The following is a 20000-nucleotide window of genomic DNA, read 5'->3' on the forward strand; positions in this document are numbered from 1 at the left end:
AAGAGAATTTTTATGGTTATTAGACATTAGAATACAGTTGATCTTAAAACTTATTTATAAAAACTGGCAACTAACTAGCAGTTCAGGAGATTTAATAAGACGGTCATGTGTTACACACTAAGATATTCTTAAAATTAAAAGAAAAACAACTTTTAAAACGAAAAGAACTCCACATCTTCAACTGTAACTTTAAAAAATTTCGAAGCTATTTCCCTTTTTCAATATCAAACAAATGATTAATTATCAACAACTAATTGACTAATCGGTTAATTTATCAATGATTTATGTTTTGTTGGGTGCGATAAATAATTGTTTAAAATCATAACTTGATCCGAGAGCGGGTTTGGGAGAAATAACGTGTACGATTATGTAAGGGGACAAAACCCCAAACACTGAAGAATTAATTTCCTCTTGTTGGTATTAAACAGTCATTAATTACCAGACATTAATTGACTTATTAGTTCTTTTTTTATTGATTCATACATCATCTTCGCTATTTGTGCAAAGTTTCACATTGACCAATAATGGGTGTGGGAAAAATAATATACTTTGACTTTTAATCTTTTAATGCGAATTGATATAAGTTTTGTAACAAATGTGCTGTACGTGCTTTGAGCTATTTACTTTCTTATGGCAAGAGGCCAAAGTTCCTAAAACAAAGTCTTCTTCCCAGCCGCTAAACTCCTACTGAATTATATCTTCATAACAATCAGACGATTGAATGTTATGATATTAACAATGTTATACTAATGATAAAAACGTCAGAGGGGGAGCTACAACAAAGTTGGCAACACTTTTGCCCCGCACACGTCTATTTTGTATAAAAGGAGAGACAACTGTGGTTATTGATAGTTTTTACGTCTGCCAAAATAGCGAGAATGTTGAAGGCTTTTATGTTCAGAGTTCAGAGCCTTCGGATTATGTCATTCAATCAATAATAATGTATCCATTTTGTTTCAAATTTCATAGTGGTTTAATTTTCCAATATTAGACTTCCCTTGCATTGTTTCTCATTAATTTTCTATATTCAACTTCAATTTTCAAAAATTATAATTATAAATGAATACATAGAAGGGATACAATTAACAATGAAATGAAATTCAATTGCATATTTACATTTTTTTTCATTTCTGAAAAAAAAGATTAAAACATTAAAACTAATCTGTGACATTAGAAATATTTTTACTAATTGTTTTTGTTTAGCGCAATTTCATGCTTTTAGTTTTCTCAGTACGCCATCATCCTATCACTTGTCTGGGCCAGTTGGGAATAGGAAGGAGAGAGAAGGAAGGGAGAATATAACAGTGATCGCTTTTTAAATGAATTTATTTGAATATAAATTTAAAAGTTGAACGACCTGGATTCGAACTCGAGGGCTGTAGCCTCCTCAAGGCTACTTTTGTGAACTCACTAACCACTGTACCAGAGAAGTGCTTATGAAAATAAAATAGAAGATTTTATAGTTAGTTTCAAAATGAAGAGCAAATAATTTGTCTCCACTGCCCACAGGTTTTGACGTCACAGGTCAGTGTTGAAGTGTTTTATAACGAATGGTCTCACTTTATCAGTCTAGATTCTATAGGTCAGTGCTAAATATCTCTTGGGGGCCCTAAGCTTAGGCTTGTTGTCTATTGGTAAATCCGGCCCTAGAAAAATCCTCGACTCAAATCGAACCCATTCACTGAGGCATCATTATGGATTGTAAGCAGAGATTTTGAGGGGGCTAGGAGAGCATAGTGTCCCGAAGGCAGCAGTCTGGTCATGACTGGGTTATCATAGGACCATTTTTTGTCTTAAATTGAACAACCCAGCAGTTGACCCTAATCTGGGAAATTATCTGCTATGGGATCGTTTGTCTCAATGTCAATGCTCGGAAACAGTTGTATGATACTGTAAGGGGGGAGTATCGATACTGATTGCAGAGATAATGGGAGATAATTCGATGCCCAATGTCAAGACAAATCTCGTGTCAATAACAGAACGTTGTCAATGTAGTCAGAGTTATTTACTTATAAGTAGACCTACTGATGACTTTTACTATTCCTTCGTCCGTATGAAGAAGCTCAGTGGACAAACTTGTATTATTATTTGTGTTACCTTATTAGCGTTCTTGATGAGAATATGGAATGACGTTGAAGAGTTGGGTTTAGCGCAGTTGTTTGTACTAGTCTATAACGCTAGTTCCAAGCGGTCCAGTTGTTTGTACTAGTCTATAACGCTAGTCCAAAGCGGTCCAGTTGTTTGTACTAGTCTATAACGCTAGTCCAAAGCGGTCCAGTTGTTTGTACTAGTCTATAACGCTAGTCCAGAGCGGTCCAGTTGTTTGTACTAGTCTATAACGCTAGTCCAAAGCGGTCCAGTTGTTTGTACTAGTCTATAACGCTAGTCCAGAGCGGTCCAGTTGTTTGTACTAGTCTATAACGCTAGTCCAGAGCGGTCCAGTTGTTTGTACTAGTCTATAACGCTAGTCCAGAGCGGTCCAGTTGTTTGTACTAGTCTATAACGCTAGTCCAGAGCGGTCCAGTTGTTTGTACTAGTCTATAACGCTAGTCCAGAGCGGTCCAGTTGTTTGTACTAGTCTATAACGCTAGTCCAGAGCGGTCCAGTTGTTTGTACTAGTCTATAACGCTAGTCCAGAGCGGTCCAGTTGTTTGTACTAGTCTATAACGCTAGTCCAGAGCGGTCCAGTTGTTTGTACTAGTCTATAACGCTAGTCCAGAGCGGTCCAGTTGTTTGTACTAGTCTATAACGCTAGTCCAGAGCGGTCCAGTTGTTTGTACTAGTCTATAACGCTAGTCCAGAGCGGTCCAGTTGTTTGTACTAGTCTATAACGCTAGTCCAGAGCGGTCCAGTTGTTTGTACTAGTCTATAACGCTAGTCCAGAGCGGTCCAGTTGTTTGTACTAGTCTATAACGCTAGTCAAGAGCGGTCCAGTTGTTTGTACTAGTCTATAACGCTAGTCCAGAGCGGTCCAGTTGTTTGTACTAGTCTATAACGCTAGTCCAGAGCGGTCCAGTTGTTTGTACTAGTCTATAACGCTAGTCCAGAGCGGTCCAGTTGTTTGTACTAGTCTATAACGCTAGTCCAGAGCGGTCCAGTTGTTTGTACTAGTCTATAACGCTAGTCCAGAGCGGTCCAGTTGTTTGTACTAGTCTATAACGCTAGTCCAGAGCGGTCCAGTTGTTTGTACTAGTCTATAACGCTAGTCCAGAGCGGTCCAGTTGTTTGTACTAGTCTATAACGCTAGTCCAGAGCGGTCCAGTTGTTTGTACTAGTCTATAACGCTAGTCCAGAGCGGTCCAGTTGTTTGTACTAGTCTATAACGCTAGTCCAGAGCGGTCCAGTTGTTTGTACTAGTCTATAACGCTAGTCCAGAGCGGTCCAGTTGTTTGTACTAGTCTATAACGCTAGTCCAGAGCGGTCCAGTTGTTTGTACTAGTCTATAACGCTAGTCCAGAGCGGTCCAGTTGTTTGTACTAGTCTATAACGCTAGTCCAGAGCGGTCCAGTTGTTTGTACTAGTCTATAACGCTAGTCCAGAGCGGTCCAGTTGTTTGTACTAGTCTATAACGCTAGTCCAGAGCGGTCCAGTTGTTTGTACTAGTCTATAACGCTAGTCCAGAGCGGTCCAGTTGTTTGTACTAGTCTATAACGCTAGTCCAGAGCGGTCCAGTTGTTTGTACTAGTCTATAACGCTAGTCCAGAGCGGTCCAGTTGTTTGTACTAGTCTATAACGCTAGTCCAGAGCGGTCCAGTTGTTTGTACTAGTCTATAACGCTAGTCCAGAGCGGTCCAGTTGTTTGTACTAGTCTATAACGCTAGTCCAGAGCGGTCCAGTTGTTTGTACTAGTCTATAACGCTAGTCCAGAGCGGTCCAGTTGTTTGTACTAGTCTATAACGCTAGTCCAGAGCGGTCCAGTTGTTTGTACTAGTCTATAACGCTAGTCCAGAGCGGTCCAGTTGTTTGTACTAGTCTATAACGCTAGTCCAGAGCGGTCCAGTTGTTTGTACTAGTCTATAACGCTAGTCCAGAGCGGTCCAGTTGTTTGTACTAGTCTATAACGCTAGTCCAGAGCGGTCCAGTTGTTTGTACTAGTCTATAACGCTAGTCCAAAGCGGTCCAGTTGTTTGTACTAGTCTATAACGCTAGTCCAAAGCGGTCCAGTTGTTTGTACTAGTCTATAACGCTAGTCCAAAGCGGTCCAGTTGTTTGTACTAGTCTATAAAGCTAGTCCAGAGCGGTCCAGTTGTTTGTACTAGTCTATAACGCTAGTCCAGAGCGGTCCAGTTGTTTGTACTAGTCTATAACGCTAGTCCAGAGCGGTCCAGTTGTTTGTACTAGTCTATAACGCTAGTCCAGAGCGGTCCAGTTGTTTGTACTAGTCTATAACGCTAGTCCAGAGCGGTCCAGTTGTTTGTACTAGTCTATAACGCTAGTCCAGAGCGGTCCAGTTGTTTGTACTAGTCTATAACGCTAGTCCAGAGCGGTCCAGTTGTTTGTACTAGTCTATAACGCTAGTCCAGAGCGGTCCAGTTGTTTGTACTAGTCTATAACGCTAGTCCAGAGCGGTCCAGTTGTTTGTACTAGTCTATAACGCTAGTCCAGAGCGGTCCAGTTGTTTGTACTAGTCTATAACGCTAGTCCAGAGCGGTCCAGTTGTTTGTACTAGTCTATAACGCTAGTCCAGAGCGGTCCAGTTGTTTGTACTAGTCTATAACGCTAGTCCAGAGCGGTCCAGTTGTTTGTACTAGTCTATAACGCTAGTCCAGAGCGGTCCAGTTGTTTGTACTAGTCTATAACGCTAGTCCAGAGCGGTCCAGTTGTTTGTACTAGTCTATAACGCTAGTCCAGAGCGGTCCAGTTGTTTGTACTAGTCTATAACGCTAGTCCAGAGCGGTCCAGTTGTTTGTACTAGTCTATAACGCTAGTCCAGAGCGGTCCAGTTGTTTGTACTAGTCTATAACGCTAGTCCAGAGCGGTCCAGTTGTTTGTACTAGTCTATAACGCTAGTCCAGAGCGGTCCAGTTGTTTGTACTAGTCTATAACGCTAGTCCAGAGCGGTCCAGTTGTTTGTACTAGTCTATAACGCTAGTCCAGAGCGGTCCAGTTGTTTGTACTAGTCTATAACGCTAGTCCAGAGCGGTCCAGTTGTTTGTACTAGTCTATAACGCTAGTCCAAAGCGGTCCAGTTGTTTGTACTAGTCTATAACGCTAGTCCAGAGCGGTCCAGTTGTTTGTACTAGTCTATAACGCTAGTCCAGAGCGGTCCAGTTGTTTGTACTAGTCTATAACGCTAGTCCAGAGCGGTCCAGTTGTTTGTACTAGTCTATAACGCTAGTCCAGAGCGGTCCAGTTGTTTGTACTAGTCTATAACGCTAGTCCAGAGCGGTCCAGTTGTTTGTACTAGTCTATAACGCTAGTCCAGAGCGGTCCAGTTGTTTGTACTAGTCTATAACGCTAGTCCAGAGCGGTCCAGTTGTTTGTACTAGTCTATAACGCTAGTCCAGAGCGGTCCAGTTGTTTGTACTAGTCTATAACGCTAGTCCAGAGCGGTCCAGTTGTTTGTACTAGTCTATAACGCTAGTTCCAAAGCGGTCCAGTTGTTTGTACTAGTCTATAACGCTAGTCCAGAGCGGTCCAGTTGTTTGTACTAGTCTATAACGCTAGTCCAAAGCGGTCCAGTTGTTTGTACTAGTCTATAACGCTAGTTTCAAAGCGGTCCAGTTGTAAATGTTGTGTTTATGTCGACGTACTCTATTTATGGCCAAATGAGACATACATTAGGGATGATGAGGCTCGTCGTTGTATGAGAATCTAAACGTGAGAAATTATAGTGTGCGTGCATATATATATGTGCGGCCATGATTGATAATTTGAAGTCTTCCGAAGATAAAGGAGAGACCAACAGTGATAGAGACAAAGAAGAGCTGAATAAGAAAATGAGACAGAAAGAGAGAAGCTGAGAGAGAGAGAGGGAGAGTATGAGAAGACGAGGGGCATAGAGACAAAGACACAGAGATGCTCACAAACTATACATACTCAAAGTATCAGTGGCGTAGATAGGGTGGGGGGAGGAGGGGGAGAATTTGAAAATCCCCCCGGGCCCTCATTTGCGGGGGCCCCCAAATTAGCGTTTTTTACATTAAAAACTAAATATTATGCAAAATGCAGGTGCCCCCAAAGAGGTTAAGCCCCCTGGACCCCTCAAACGATGTAAAATTCCTACCTACGCCCCTGTAAAGTACTATGTTTTATCAAAATACTCACAGAGTATTCTACTGTATAGCGATATCTCTTTCTCTTGCCCTCATAGTAGCTATGATCTCTCTCTCTCTCTCTCTCTCTCTCTAGCTTTGAAATTTTATATTTTCTTTAGATGACGGTATACATCTTTATGTTCTTTCTGTCACGATATTGTAACAAAGTGATTTATAAATGGAATTAGGTAAAAAAAGCTATCGAGTCTTGAATTTGAAAATTGCCATCTCTAAATGAAAACTTTAATAGAAGGTTTTTAAAATAAGGGATTGAATGTGAAAGTTGCCAACTCTAAATGAAGACTGTAACAGTAGTTTTATAAAAGGGCTATGGAAGAAAAGGCTAATACAATTTTATAAACGGTGTCAATGAAAAACAGAATAAAGATACCGCTTCAAGACTCTGGAGGTTTTATGGAGTCAATGATGTAAAGCTCATGTGTTTCAATCACCGACAGCTAACGAGAGTGTCATGTGACAAGCACAACGATCAGCCACTCTACTTCCCCAACGGATGTCAGGTGCCCATTAGAGGTTAGGGCGTCCTTAAAAATTCCGACATTTAAAATGCCAGTTTTCACCGGAATTCAAACTCAAAATCCCTCGTTTTGAATCCAAGCGGTTTATCACTCGGCCACCACGTCCTATAAACGTTTAGAAACATAATGACTGGTAGTCTCCCTTTACATCAATGAAAACATAATGACTGGTAGTCTCCCTTTATATCAATGAAAACATAATGACTGGTATTCTCCCTTTATATCAATGAAAACATAATGACTGGTAGTCTCCCTTTATATCAATGAAAACATAATGGCTGGTAGTCTCCCTTTATATTCAATGAAACAATAATGTAACCCTAAAGAGTGTCAAGTGAAACACATTTACTTTTAAGCTTTCCACATGCAAGGACAAAAATCTATAAGAACTTTTCCCTTCATGTTTAAGCGCGAGATGAATAGACGAAGCCAATGTTCTGTACAAGTCTGAAGATACTATACACGAAACAACGTCTTGACGGTAGTGGTCAACAAGTTTCAAAATCAATCAATCAATCTGACTATCTATCCATCATCATCCATTCTTCCATCCATCATCATCCATTCTTCCATCCATCATCATCCATCATCATCCATCCATCCATCCGTCAGTATCTAAATGCGCTAAACAGATAATACATATTTTTTATTTTTATTTGCATGGTCCGTTTAGTCGTCTAGACGCGTATTCAGAACTTGCAATTAAGATTGCTCGTCAGCATCAATCTACTGATTATAGATGAATCAATATCATCGATTTTCTTAATCAGCCCAAGTCATAGTCGTGTTTGTCTTGTAACCAATGTGCATAAACTTGTAGTTGACATTATCAGTTGATATGGTGTAATACAAGTTACACACTACATTGATAAAAACAATTGATGTATCAGGCTCGTAAGAGATTCTCAAGACATAGCCCGATTTTATTTTGGTTGGAGGGGGGAGGGGGGGGGGGAGGGGGGGGTGAGTTACGGCTTCTTGTTGGTCCTCAAAACCGTTTGGTTTATTGGGACACCTACCACCGATATTATTTGTTTCCATTTCTTTAATAACTTTTTTTTGTTAAATTCAGTATTTAAAAAGTACACACACGCGCACACACACACACACAAATGACAATGTTAAGACTTTCCAGAAGAGCAGGTCGAATGTTAATTTAGTAATTGTTCATTATTCCTGGTCAATGAAATGACCCATTGGTTCCAAGTACAGACATTGGTTAACGAGTACAATGTCAGTGTACATCCCCTAGAAATGAATAGAAATAAAATACATCAGTCCTCCATCGGTGCTCCCAAAAACGAAGTCTATAGTTTATGGAACATTGAAGAATCAGTCACGTGATAGCCAGCACACCTTATCAAGGCTCGGTCTTACATTACACGACGTCATTTTTTAATGTTTCTGTGTATTGATTCTTCAGTGTTGTTGGTTGTTTTTTCTCACATTCTTCAGTGTAAATCGCAATCAGTTCCAATACCACACAAGAGAAAATATGATAGCGGATAGGCGTCCAGACTGTGGGAGACAGTCGTGAGGTTAACATTATCGAGAAGTTGCATACAGTCAATAGTCCATAATCGTTTCCATTATTCATTGTATTTATGTTTAGTATTTCATCAGTAGAAGATTACATCGTCATAAGCACATAAGACTAGCTGCATGTTCTCACAACGACTAGGATTTCCAATGGAATTTTTCAAAAGTATTTTTTTATTTTAATTTTTTTGTTGTAGATCAAAGTCACGGCCTTTTATTGGTTTAATAACAAAAAAAAAGAAAATGTTTTAAGGTCTATTGTTGAAAGAAATAGAGAATCAGGCGATTAGACTGTATGTATATTACAGTCTCGAAAGACTAATGCAGTTTTAACATGTCCGTAGCACCAAGGGTAACAACCCTTTGTAACTATGGGTCACGCTTCTTGGGCCAGGTATGAGAGCGGGGTTGCGGGTCAGTTTTCAGATTTCTGAAGAGCAACCTTTCTTTTGGAGTTGACCATTGATTTTTTCCAAACTAACTATGATCGCGTCCTTACCTACATTTGTGAACATGTAATTTATCAATAAATGAGTTCTGATTTACATATTTGCTCATGGGTAAATTAAAACTAAATCCGTGAACAAAACGACTATCAGAATTCAATTAATGCAGCAGCTCGAAGTGATTTCAGCTATACCTAATTTTTTTTTTTTTAAACTTTGTAGGTTATGTAATTAAGAAAGCAAAACTGCCAATGTATTAGTCTACCAAGTAACAGTTGAAATATGAGTTAATAATTTTTGCATATTTATGTTTATTACAGCATTCTTATAATTCTTTTGTATTTGCTTTTAGGCCATTGTACAAGGACTTTCATTTGACATCATACGTTTAGCTATGTCATGATGGTTACAAATATACAGAACAACGAATTCTTGGTCCTGACCTTTCAGTCATAATCACGAATTCTCCCTCTTGCTGTGAAGGATGAAAAAAGAAAGGGTTGACTTGTTACTTATTCTAAGCCTATGACAACTAAGCCATTTTCAAGATCGAAACCGTAGCGGTTAAATTTATTTAAAAATTTTTTTTTTATTCGCAATTCCAAATACATATGTCTTTGAAAGCCTACATTATTTTTCTATATGGAAATCTTAAATGTAATTCTACTCTAGGTGAAGATCATTTTTAGAGTAAAATCGAGCGATTTTCCTAATGGTCAGTGTGATTATCAAATGTGTCGTACATCTGTATAAAAGCGCGCGCGTGCGTGTGTATGTGTGTGCGTGTGTGCGCAGACAAGTGCTACAATTTGAAATATAAAACTCTAGTTAATGATAATGTGTAGAACAATGTTACAACGTCTGCGTCTGGGTCTAAAAGTTAGGCCTCTATTCTAAATCAAAATTTAAAGTCCTAAACAATTGTCAGTAAAGTTAAAAGTGTGTTGTTGTTGTTTTTTTTTGGGGGGGGGGGGGAGGCGGTATAATACGGTTTGTGAAAATAGATTATTCTAAATAGAGTGCCTCTCTAGATCTAGATCTATGCCTGACAAAATACAAATAAATATGTAAAGAGTGGACTAAGTTCTGCTGGAAAGAGCAAAGCTTCACTAAAATATATATCAGGACTTTTATTATATACAGTTACAAAATGTGTGTAGTGTGGGTGCATTATTATATGCAAGGAGGGTTTGTTCTTCAAACTGTGCAGTACCGGCCATTCATTAGAAGGATGAAAAGAAAATTGGGGCGACTTAAAAGGTCAAGATTGGTAATGAGGAATTTCTATTAGGAATTATGTGATGTTATGTGATGTTATGCGATGTTATGCGATGTTATGTGATGTTATGTGATGTTATGCGATGTTATGTGATGTTATGTGATGTTATGTGATGTTATGCGATGTTATGTGATGTTATGTGATGTTATGTGATGTTAAGTGATGTTATGCGATGTTATGTGATGTTATGTGATATTATGTGATGTTATGTGATGTTATGTGATGTTATGTGATGCTATGTGATGTTATGCGATGTTATGTGATGTTATGTGATGTTATGCGATGTTATGTGATGTTATGTGATGTTATGCGATGTTATGTGATGCTATGTGATGCTATGCGATGTTATGCGATGTTATGTGATGTTATGTGATGTTATGTGATGTTATGCGATGTTATGTGATGTTATGTGATGTTATGCGATGTTATGTGATGTTATGTGATGCTTTGCGATGTTATGTGATGTTATGTGATGCTATGCGATGTTATGTGATGTTATGTGATGTTATGCGATGATATGTGATGTTATGCGATGTTATGTGATGTTATGTGATGTTATGCGATGTTATGTGATGTTATTCGATGTTAAGTGATGTTATGAGATGTTATTCGATGTTACTGATGGCTGTTTCATTGAATATACACGTGTAGTGTGGGGGGAGGGGCGTAGCATTAAAGATAGTGTGTGTGTGGAAGGGGTAGAAGGGTTTATTATAATGCAGGCAGATAAGAAAGCTATAACTAACGGGCCTAAGAAATGTTTGTGCATACTCCAATATAGAGGTTTGCGAGCCCTCCGAATAAAGGAAGAATGAGAGTAAAATAAAGGTGACTAATGGAATTTAGGGCTGAAGAACTGTGTTAGCTTTGGGGTAGCTTGGTAATGCGGACCGTTTTATTGACGGATTTAAAATTGTTCCAGGCTTTATACACATATACCAACTATTTCAACAGTTGCATGGCACAGATTTCAGGTATAGTCATGGGTTGTTTTTTTTTAATTTATGGACAGCCGTTTCATTAGAAGATACAATGACCAAGAAGTGTTTTGTTGGGGTAGGGGCGTTTGATTTGACAAGAAACTATGGGAGGGGCCATTATAGTGCAGGGGAGGCTACAACAGATGGGCCTAAGAGGTGTTAGTGCATATACTATAGTAGGGAGTTGCGGGCCATTCGTTTGTTGCAGGAAAGAGACAAAAAGCATAGAATTTGAAGGTTAGAAAGATGGTGCTAGAGGTGGGGGAGCGTTGTAATGCGGGCCGTTTGATTGATGGGCTTAAGAGTGTTATCGGCAAAATAAACATATATACTATTTCAACCATATTCAGGGTATGTTATTTTGTATTTACCCTAGAAAAAATAAAGTTTCCATTGTATTATTCAATTAGGTCGTCTGCAATATATCTTGTAGGCCTCCTTCCTGTGGCCTGAATATCTAACATGTCTATTGTTTTATACTCTAAAGATCTAGTTTTAATTTGTTAGACACTTAGTTTAATCATGGTTTACTTTAGAAACGCACTGTACTAGACAGACTTTGAACACGACATTTTAGTGACGTCATAGGCATTGGGTTAGAGATTATGGATGTAGACTTTTAGGACAGTAACTGCTAGGCTCTTGAAGGGATAACATGGTTTCAGTGACTGACTCGACTATGGTTCATTCTTTATTACCAACAAGTGACATTAATCCTTCAGTATTTACAGATATGGCTAAATATGTGGGGTTTTGGTCCCCTTAGATAAAGTTCGTTATTATATTTATCACGAATGAACTTAGTTACTGGGCATTGACTAGTTACTGGGCATTGACGTTTTCGTTATTCTATTTGTAACGGTGTATGCCTTAGTAGTAGAACTCGCATCTGTAATACACCATACAAGATAGCCAAGTATCTAGGATTGTTATCAAGGTACTGTAGATATACATCAAGCACAACTCACACATACATCCGTTACGAGTTATACACCTTAAATGTAATAGAGCTCTTACATTAGCCCTTCTTTTATACCTATATAGAACAACACCGCAATATAATAACAGCAATATGCTGTCAATTTGGTTGATACTAGTCTATTCCGCCACTCTCCAGTTTAAAAGTATGCCATTCGTTTAAGCCAATCATCTTGCTTCATTTGGTCGTCAGTTGTGATCTGATTGGCTTAGCCGCCATTCCCATGGAACCCTGCGTTATGTTATCCAGCGATTTTAATTAGTTTACCGGCAGGAAACTTTCTTTTTTGGGGGGAAATTAGCCTCCAGCCATCATGGTATGAAACTACCGAAAGCCAGCAGCCCACTTTTATTTTATTTATTTTTTTTGAATATTTTTAAAATCTTTTAAGTTTGGAATGAAATACTTTGACTTTGACTTTGACTTCACTTGTACAATAGAGTAAACTACATCTTTCAGACCTTGCCATCTATAGGGCACTTCGTCTAAAGATCACCATGTGGTCCGCACAACGACCCAATAACGTTCATTTTTCTCCAACTAGTGTCAGGTACCCATGAGATAGGCTGGACTTAAAAGGCGTTTTAAAAATCACCGAAATTTAACTCTTTCTCTCCGTAATTATTTACCACATTCTGGTGGAATCAACGTTGGTATCGTTAGTTAGGAGAGAAAGAGTTAAAATCCTAGTTTTCAGAGAGATTCAAACCCGAGACCACTCGGTTCGGAAGCCAAGCGCGTTGACCTTCAGCCGCCATGGCCCCAACTTGAACGTCTGTCTCATCATGTCATGACATGTCTTGTCCTGAAGATGGGTGGCATAGCATAGAGCCTTATTACATAGCGATTTTTAAATGGCTTTATTTAGCGCATCTGTCATGCTTATAGCATACTCGCTGCGCTATGGCCCAATGTCTTTAATGGACCAGTGGGGGACCAGGGGGGGGTATCTAGGCGCTCAGCAAACACAGCTGAGCTCGAGTTGGGATTTGAACTCAAGTCTCACTTGTTAGGCGTAACCGGCGTAGCCAAGCGATTTAAGCCACTTAGTCACACATCCTATGTTAAAAAATGAACATCATTTCTAAGTTTATGACACACCTTGAGAGCCCCTACTCTGCACTATATACACACAAACTAGCGTTACAGTATTAGAAGTTTGAAGTCAAAGTTTCATTGTTTCGAATTTAAATCCGTTTCAAGAAAAGGAAGAAAAATGAATGTTGGTTGATGATACTTTTTTTTTTTATAAAGTGTTGAATTGATGCAAGATATGATGCAATTAGTGTCAAAGCAATGTGGAAATTGTGTCATAAAATGGCTGGATTGTTCCCCAGTCGATACCCCCCTCCCCCATTCTCCCTGTCTTGCGGAGGATGAAGAAACGTCTGAAAATTAAGAATACAAACAAACAAACAAACAAACATAGGTAAACTAGTATTAAAACAGAGGGATAACCGTTTATTTATTTATTTATATTACAATTGAACTTGCCAGCTAAGTTGATCAATTTAAGTAAAATATACTTGAGTCTGAATTTATCTTACCATTAAAAAGAAAACTGGTACTGACATTAAGATATGCACGATTTATACAAACTAAAAATCCAGTTTATAGGGACGTCACAATTTGTTTTTCTGTTTCGATTTAAATTTGAATTACAAAAGTATTATTTTCACCAGTTTTAATTCTCTTTACTTTAAATTTTAACTTAACGTGTGATGAAAATCTGGCAATTTTCAGTTTTGATAAACATGAACATGTTTACCAATGTAGAGTGTCCAAAACGAGCCGAGCCAAGGGCCCTTAGGACTCTTGTCCAAAGGGAGAGATTATAGAAAGTGTTTAACCAGAGATGTGAGTCAATTAAAACATTCCCTTTAAACATTTTTAGATCTGCAGATCTAGAAATAAACATTGACTTTTCGGATTTCTTTGGAGGCAATTAGTATTGGTTTTAAATGGCAGGACAAGTATTTCAAGATGGATGCGCGTCATGGTAATGCGATTGATTATATACGTCATCAATCTGTAATGACGTCATAAACACACATCCGGTTCTCTTAACAACGTTTTGTCACAGACAAGGCAAGAGCAAAGGGGATTAATCTACTCCTGACTTAGTGACGTCATGACAAAAAAAAAAGACGAATTATGACGTCATGTATTCCTGATTCAAACACGAATTGGTAACTGCCCTGACACTATTGCTTATAGGAATTGTACTTGTAAAAGGTGTATACACATTGGAATAACTTTGCCTAAATTCAACAATACATACAGGATAGCACGTTTTATAATTATTTTTTTTTGGTCACACTCAAATTTCTTGCTTAATAGATGGGAGGAGGGGGGCACCATCATATCCGTGAACCCCATGGCACTATGCTACGCCACTGGGCATACTTACATACAGACTAACAGACAGGCACGTGTATATACAGAATGACTTCAGGCGTGAGTACTGAAAATGTACAATCTATATTCCTGGTCTAAGTTCTTTGTTCGCTGCCCTGGTCAACCCTTGACCCCAAACTTCTATGGTACTCAGTACGGCGACTCGATGGCAGCAGCAGGTTTTGGCGAGAGCTAATTGGCGCTGAGCTGCCCTTTCTTTTCCACCCTACACCCACGCAGTCTGGCTTGAGTAGGGGGCGGTGGTGGGAGGAGACAATCGTGGAGTTTTTTTCATAAACCACAGACTTACTCTGACGAGGGAGATAACCATTGATGTTGACATTATGAAGAGCACTGTCAATTCACTCCCTTTAAAAATGGTACGGGATCACCAAGGAGTCTATTTGAGAATGGGTTGAGATGGTAAGAGCACTCTATTACACAATGAGATGGAACAAGAACACTCCGTTTAAGAATGGGGTGAAAACTATTTTGTATGTTAACTAAACGCTTTGAAATATTTGTAGCATTCGACTCCCTCTGTAAGACTATGAGACATCAACTTGTTAAGGCTTTCAAACTAATTTTTGGTATTAATTATCGATACAAAGATTTATGCAAAAAAAAAATAAAAAATAAATAAATGTGTGCATTTCATAAAGAGGTTAATAAGTAAAACCATGGTAAAACCAAATGAATTCATATCGCAATGTTCAATAATATATATTTTTGTGAGCAAAAAGTTTTCATTACAGCCTCATTTTCATTTTACAAAATGACAGCCACCAAAACTTAGGCTGATTCTACGTACATTCAAATATGGTGTGTACAAAGTACAAAGGATAAAGAATGGACCAAGTCTCTCTCGTAATATTCTTCTAAGAACAGCTGCTGACCGGAAAGATGGATGGATTTGGTTACTCGAACCGTCATAGCACCCCTAGGATGAAAGTCAAGGGACAGATGATGATGATGATGATGATGATGATGATTTTGTTGATGATTCAATGTGGCTGTGTGGAAAGCGTCAAGGCTGGGTGCCTTTAGTCAATATTGTGTTAGGGTCATGCAGCTGAATTCACGATACGAGCGGTATGTTCCTGGACTGTCGTGACAATGGATTCAAGTTCGACTCCTACTCGCGGCCATAACATATTGTCCTGCGGTGGCTAGAAATTAATTTTATTTTTAAGGGACGCCCACAACATTCGGAGGCGCATTAGCCGAGTGGTAAAGCGCTTGGCTTCCGAAACTTAGGATCCCGGGTTCGAAGCCTGGTGAATGCTGGAGCTTTAAATTTCCGAATCTCTAGGGTACCTCTGAGTCCACCCAGCTCTAATATCTACCTGACATTAGTTGGAGAAAAGTAAAGGCGTTTAGTCATTGTGCTGCCCACATGACACCCTCGTTAATCGTTGGCCATAGAAACAGATGACATTTACATCATCTGTCTCATAGATCTCATAGATCTTTAAAATATATAAAACATGGGATTATGGCGCATCTGCTCTCTATGTAACATGTACTTGTGAATTCCAATGTAACATACCTGGAGAAAGAGAACAGCTTTGCAGGTAATAGATCCTAGAAACCAAGTCTCCGTCACATCGTGCAGCAGGGTCGGCGGCAGGCAGAACAAGATGACCAGAAAGTCCCCGACGGCCAAGTTGACAATAAACACGTTGGTCACCGTCCGCATGTTGGGGTTCCGGCAGACGGCGAAGCAGACCAGGGCGTTGCCCACGAGCCCGACCACGAACGTGATGAGGTAGACCACCACAAAGACCCACTCGTAATGTTTCGGCTGGATGTAGTCCGCCAGGGAGTCGAAGTAGGCCTCCTCGTCCATGCAGTAGTCATTCCAGCAGGCGGTGGAGTTGGTCTTGTTGTCCCCCGTGGCGTTAGCCTCCAGCACGGTCAGGTTAGCCATCTTGACCAGTGTCTATACCTGCTGATTGGTTGGTCCTCAAAAAAAAAAAAAAGAATATCCTGAATGAGCAAGTAGAAACACAATCAGTGGTTGATAAGTAGATAAACTATTTGAAGTATTTACAATTCAAGTCAAGGGATAAATGCATTAAGTGTTATCCTGAGTGACGAATGACTGTATATATATATATATATATATATATATAGGTTTATGTGTAGAAGGATGCCATGCAGCCAGCACAATGACAGCACAATAGATCATGCAGCATGCAACTAAGACGTCCCCCCCCCCCATATTTAGTAGAATAACAAATGACTGTATATAGGTTTTTGTGTACAAGGATGTCATGCGGCCAGCACAATGACAGACCAGTAATAGATCATGCAGCAGTTTGCAACTAAGACTACCCCTCCCCCCTCCATATTTTAGTAGAATAACAAATGATTTGTAACTGAAACATGTTACAATTTATAGTCTAAGACAAGCTGTTACATAATGTAACATTTGTAACAAAGCTCCATTGTATTCTACTCTGGACTCTTCAGACACCGTGATAACATAGATATGATATGAGTATTCCTTATGTATATGTATGTTACGGCTCCTACTGTTTTGATCTTGTTCCTAAATCTATATATTGCATACTTGGTGTACTTAAGTACATTGCAGTTATTAGCAGTAACCTGTTCTTCATTGACATGTTCATTTTCAACAACTTCTTTATGTTCTTAAGTAAATTGATTACCGACATCTTTCTAGATTATGTATCTAAAGATTGCAAAATACAAATAATGAGACGAGAGAGTAATCTTATTTTTGATGCTCAGTTACTAGATCTAGATCTAAAAATTAAATGATATGTTACATAGGTTAGGGTTGAAAAAAAACAACAACTTTACTTCTTATAACTACTTTACAAAGCAACGCCTTGTTTCAACTTTGTAAAAAAATTTAACATTTTTTGTAGTCTTAGAAGATCTCCATGTCCAGTCTAGATATATAGAATACATATAAGTCAATGAATTAGTACCTTATATTCGGAAATTCCCGAACGCGATAGTCCTTTCAAGAACGCGATAGTCCTTTCAAAACCGATGTTGGCTCTAAATAGAGGTCTACTGCTCAAGCCAAATTAACATTTATTTATTTTTCACTTTGAAACTTTATAACGGTCAAACTATATGGCGCTATATGGTGGAACCTAAAGTAAAATAATAAAATAAAAAAAAAAAAAAGAAGAAAATGCGGACTGGGAGAGGAGTTTGAAATAAATAGAACAAACAATGTCAAGGGCGCTGTATTCAAGATTTCTATTGCCTATTACAATAAAGATAATTACTTTGTGCTAAAAAATGTATGGGCTTAAAAGAGGTAATACATTGTTGTTAAATGATTACTGTATGATTTTTAAAGATATAGAATTGATCACTACTTATGTATATTGAACAACAAATACTCAATATACATTCTTCCCCCATCCCCGAAACACAAAAGAATGATTTTTTAAAGGTGGAGGATGTGGGTATATTTATAGGGTATATTAATGCATCTCAATTATTTATGATGGTCTTAATTTCTTTAGTTGCCTACGAGGGTGATGATAATAATTATTATTATAAGTTTTTTCCGGAGTCACTTACGCGTTGAATTTTAAGCGCTAAGCATTAGTGTACTACATAATCTTGTTTTAAAAATGGTTATTATATATTTACATAAAAAGCACTTATTTTATTAAAACAAAAAAAACGCATTTGCATTATTTTTTTTTCTTCCAATATGACAGACACACAACACAAATACAATAGCAGCTTCCTATTTATTTTTATTTACTTTTGAGAGCGAATAAATTGGTATTTAATTATGGAGGCTCAGATTCGAACTACAAAACTGCCCTAGACTATTCTACATTTCTACTTGTCAGCTTAATAAAGAGAAAAAAAGTTATGTGTAAAAAAAGAGTACCTTTAAAAATGTTCCCGCGCAAAAATTCTGAAGTGTATGCTAATTCTAATCGTCTGGGAGAGATTACTCCGCGCTAGGTTTCCAAGTGTGACACAGTTAATTCCTAGACCAGGGACGCTGTGACATCATTACCTCTTCAATCAAAAGTCAATTTGGACTCCGCGACCGGAGAATCATTTTGACCTGAATTCCAGCTTCCGGCTCTGAAAAAAAAAAATAATAATTTACAAAGTTTCTTGGCTGTAAGAAATATAAACAATGAAAATTATTATAACATACGAAATTATCCACCATGGCTAATTGTGTAAGTGTTATGTATTGAGGCATCCTAGTGGAAATTGTAAATTATTAATGAGAACATGTATTGTGGGCAAGATACCACTAGAGTTTCTTTCCTAGTCATAATCATAAACTAGTTCTGAACTTGATAATCAATACTATTTATGTGTGTATATGTTGGCATGAATGTGTAACTGTGTGTATGCATGAATGTGTGTCTGTGCAGGTACGTGTGTGTAAGTGTGAGCAGTCATCTGAAACAAAGCATTTGAACAGCAAAATAAATAAGTGAGTAGCCAAGTGACATTTTTGTGAGTTTACAAAATCAGAAGCCACATTTTTGAGAAATGGCGAATGTGCCTTGCAACCTTTTTTTTTTTATTCGCCCGGCGCTGTGACTCTTGAAGGTGTGATGGAATTTTGGTGAAAGGGTGCTAAAACTCTAGAAAAGGCGTGAGGGCGTCACTTGCAGGTGGATACAAATGTGAATGAAAACATCTTCGCTTTCCTTATTCTTTTTACAAAGTTTATATCAACTCACTCTGTCTGTCTGTCTGTCTGGTAAAAAGTGTGTACACGTTATTTCTCCCACACCCATTCTAGGATCAAGTTGAAACTTCACACAATTATTCATTGAAATAGACAAGACATAAATCAATTTTTTTTTTAAATTTAGACGATTAATTACTGGTCATTAACTATTTCGGTTAGGAGCAACAAGGGAAACTAATACTTCAGCATTTACAGATATGGCTAAATTTGTTGGGTTTAGTCCCCTTAAATAATTGTTAACACTGTTTCTCCATCAACTCATTATCCGACCATGTTGATAACTTAAAAAATTATTTATTGTACCTTATAAAACATGAATGAATAAACAAAAATACTCAATTGGTCAATTAATTATTGGGAATGAATTATTTTCTTTGATTTCGAATAAGGGAAATAACTTGTACATTTTTGATAGATATAGTTTTAAGGACGGAGTTCTTCCCCTTTAGATAAGCTTTGTTTTTTGTTTTTTTTTAAAGGATTTTTGTATATTTTGCTTGTTTTTTCTTGCATTAATACTTAGTGACCATCAGCCATCTTGGCTTTTTATTGGTCACTACCATTTCAGCAGTGACGCCTCTGGGTTCATCTTATCTTGAAATGAGGCTGAGAGTTAAATTAGACACTAACCACCTACCAACATCTCCCCCCCCCTCCCCCACCGATTTATTTTGTAAACTCCATCCAAGCCTAAGCTAGAACCACGCTGGTTTGACCAGTGGGTGCAATGTGGACAAGGAGTTAAGGAGACGGACGGGTGCCAGACGCCCCGGTAAGTGGGTTAACTGTTTACAGGGCGAGGGCAGAACGTGCCCGTGGGGAAGGTCTGATGACCCGGACATGTAATACCGGCTTCAAGGG

General features: G+C 38.4%; 1 protein-coding gene across 1 annotated transcript in view; it reads right to left on the reverse strand.

Moving 5' to 3' along the window:
* LOC106062279 (orexin receptor type 2-like) overlaps window positions 1-20000 on the reverse strand; it is a 127758-nt gene that overhangs the window by 55273 nt on the left and 52485 nt on the right. The window contains exons 2-3 of the mRNA XM_013220549.2: window positions 18309-18511; window positions 15966-16381 (exon numbers count right to left, since the gene is read on the reverse strand). Of these exons, the coding sequence (XP_013076003.1) occupies window positions 15966-16346 (381 nt within the window). The 5' untranslated portion in view covers window positions 16347-16381; window positions 18309-18511. The remainder of the gene's footprint in view (window positions 1-15965; window positions 16382-18308; window positions 18512-20000) is intronic.

Source organism: Biomphalaria glabrata, chromosome 5 (assembly GCF_947242115.1).
Source record: "Biomphalaria glabrata chromosome 5, xgBioGlab47.1, whole genome shotgun sequence".
Taxonomy (NCBI): domain Eukaryota; kingdom Metazoa; phylum Mollusca; class Gastropoda; family Planorbidae; genus Biomphalaria; species Biomphalaria glabrata.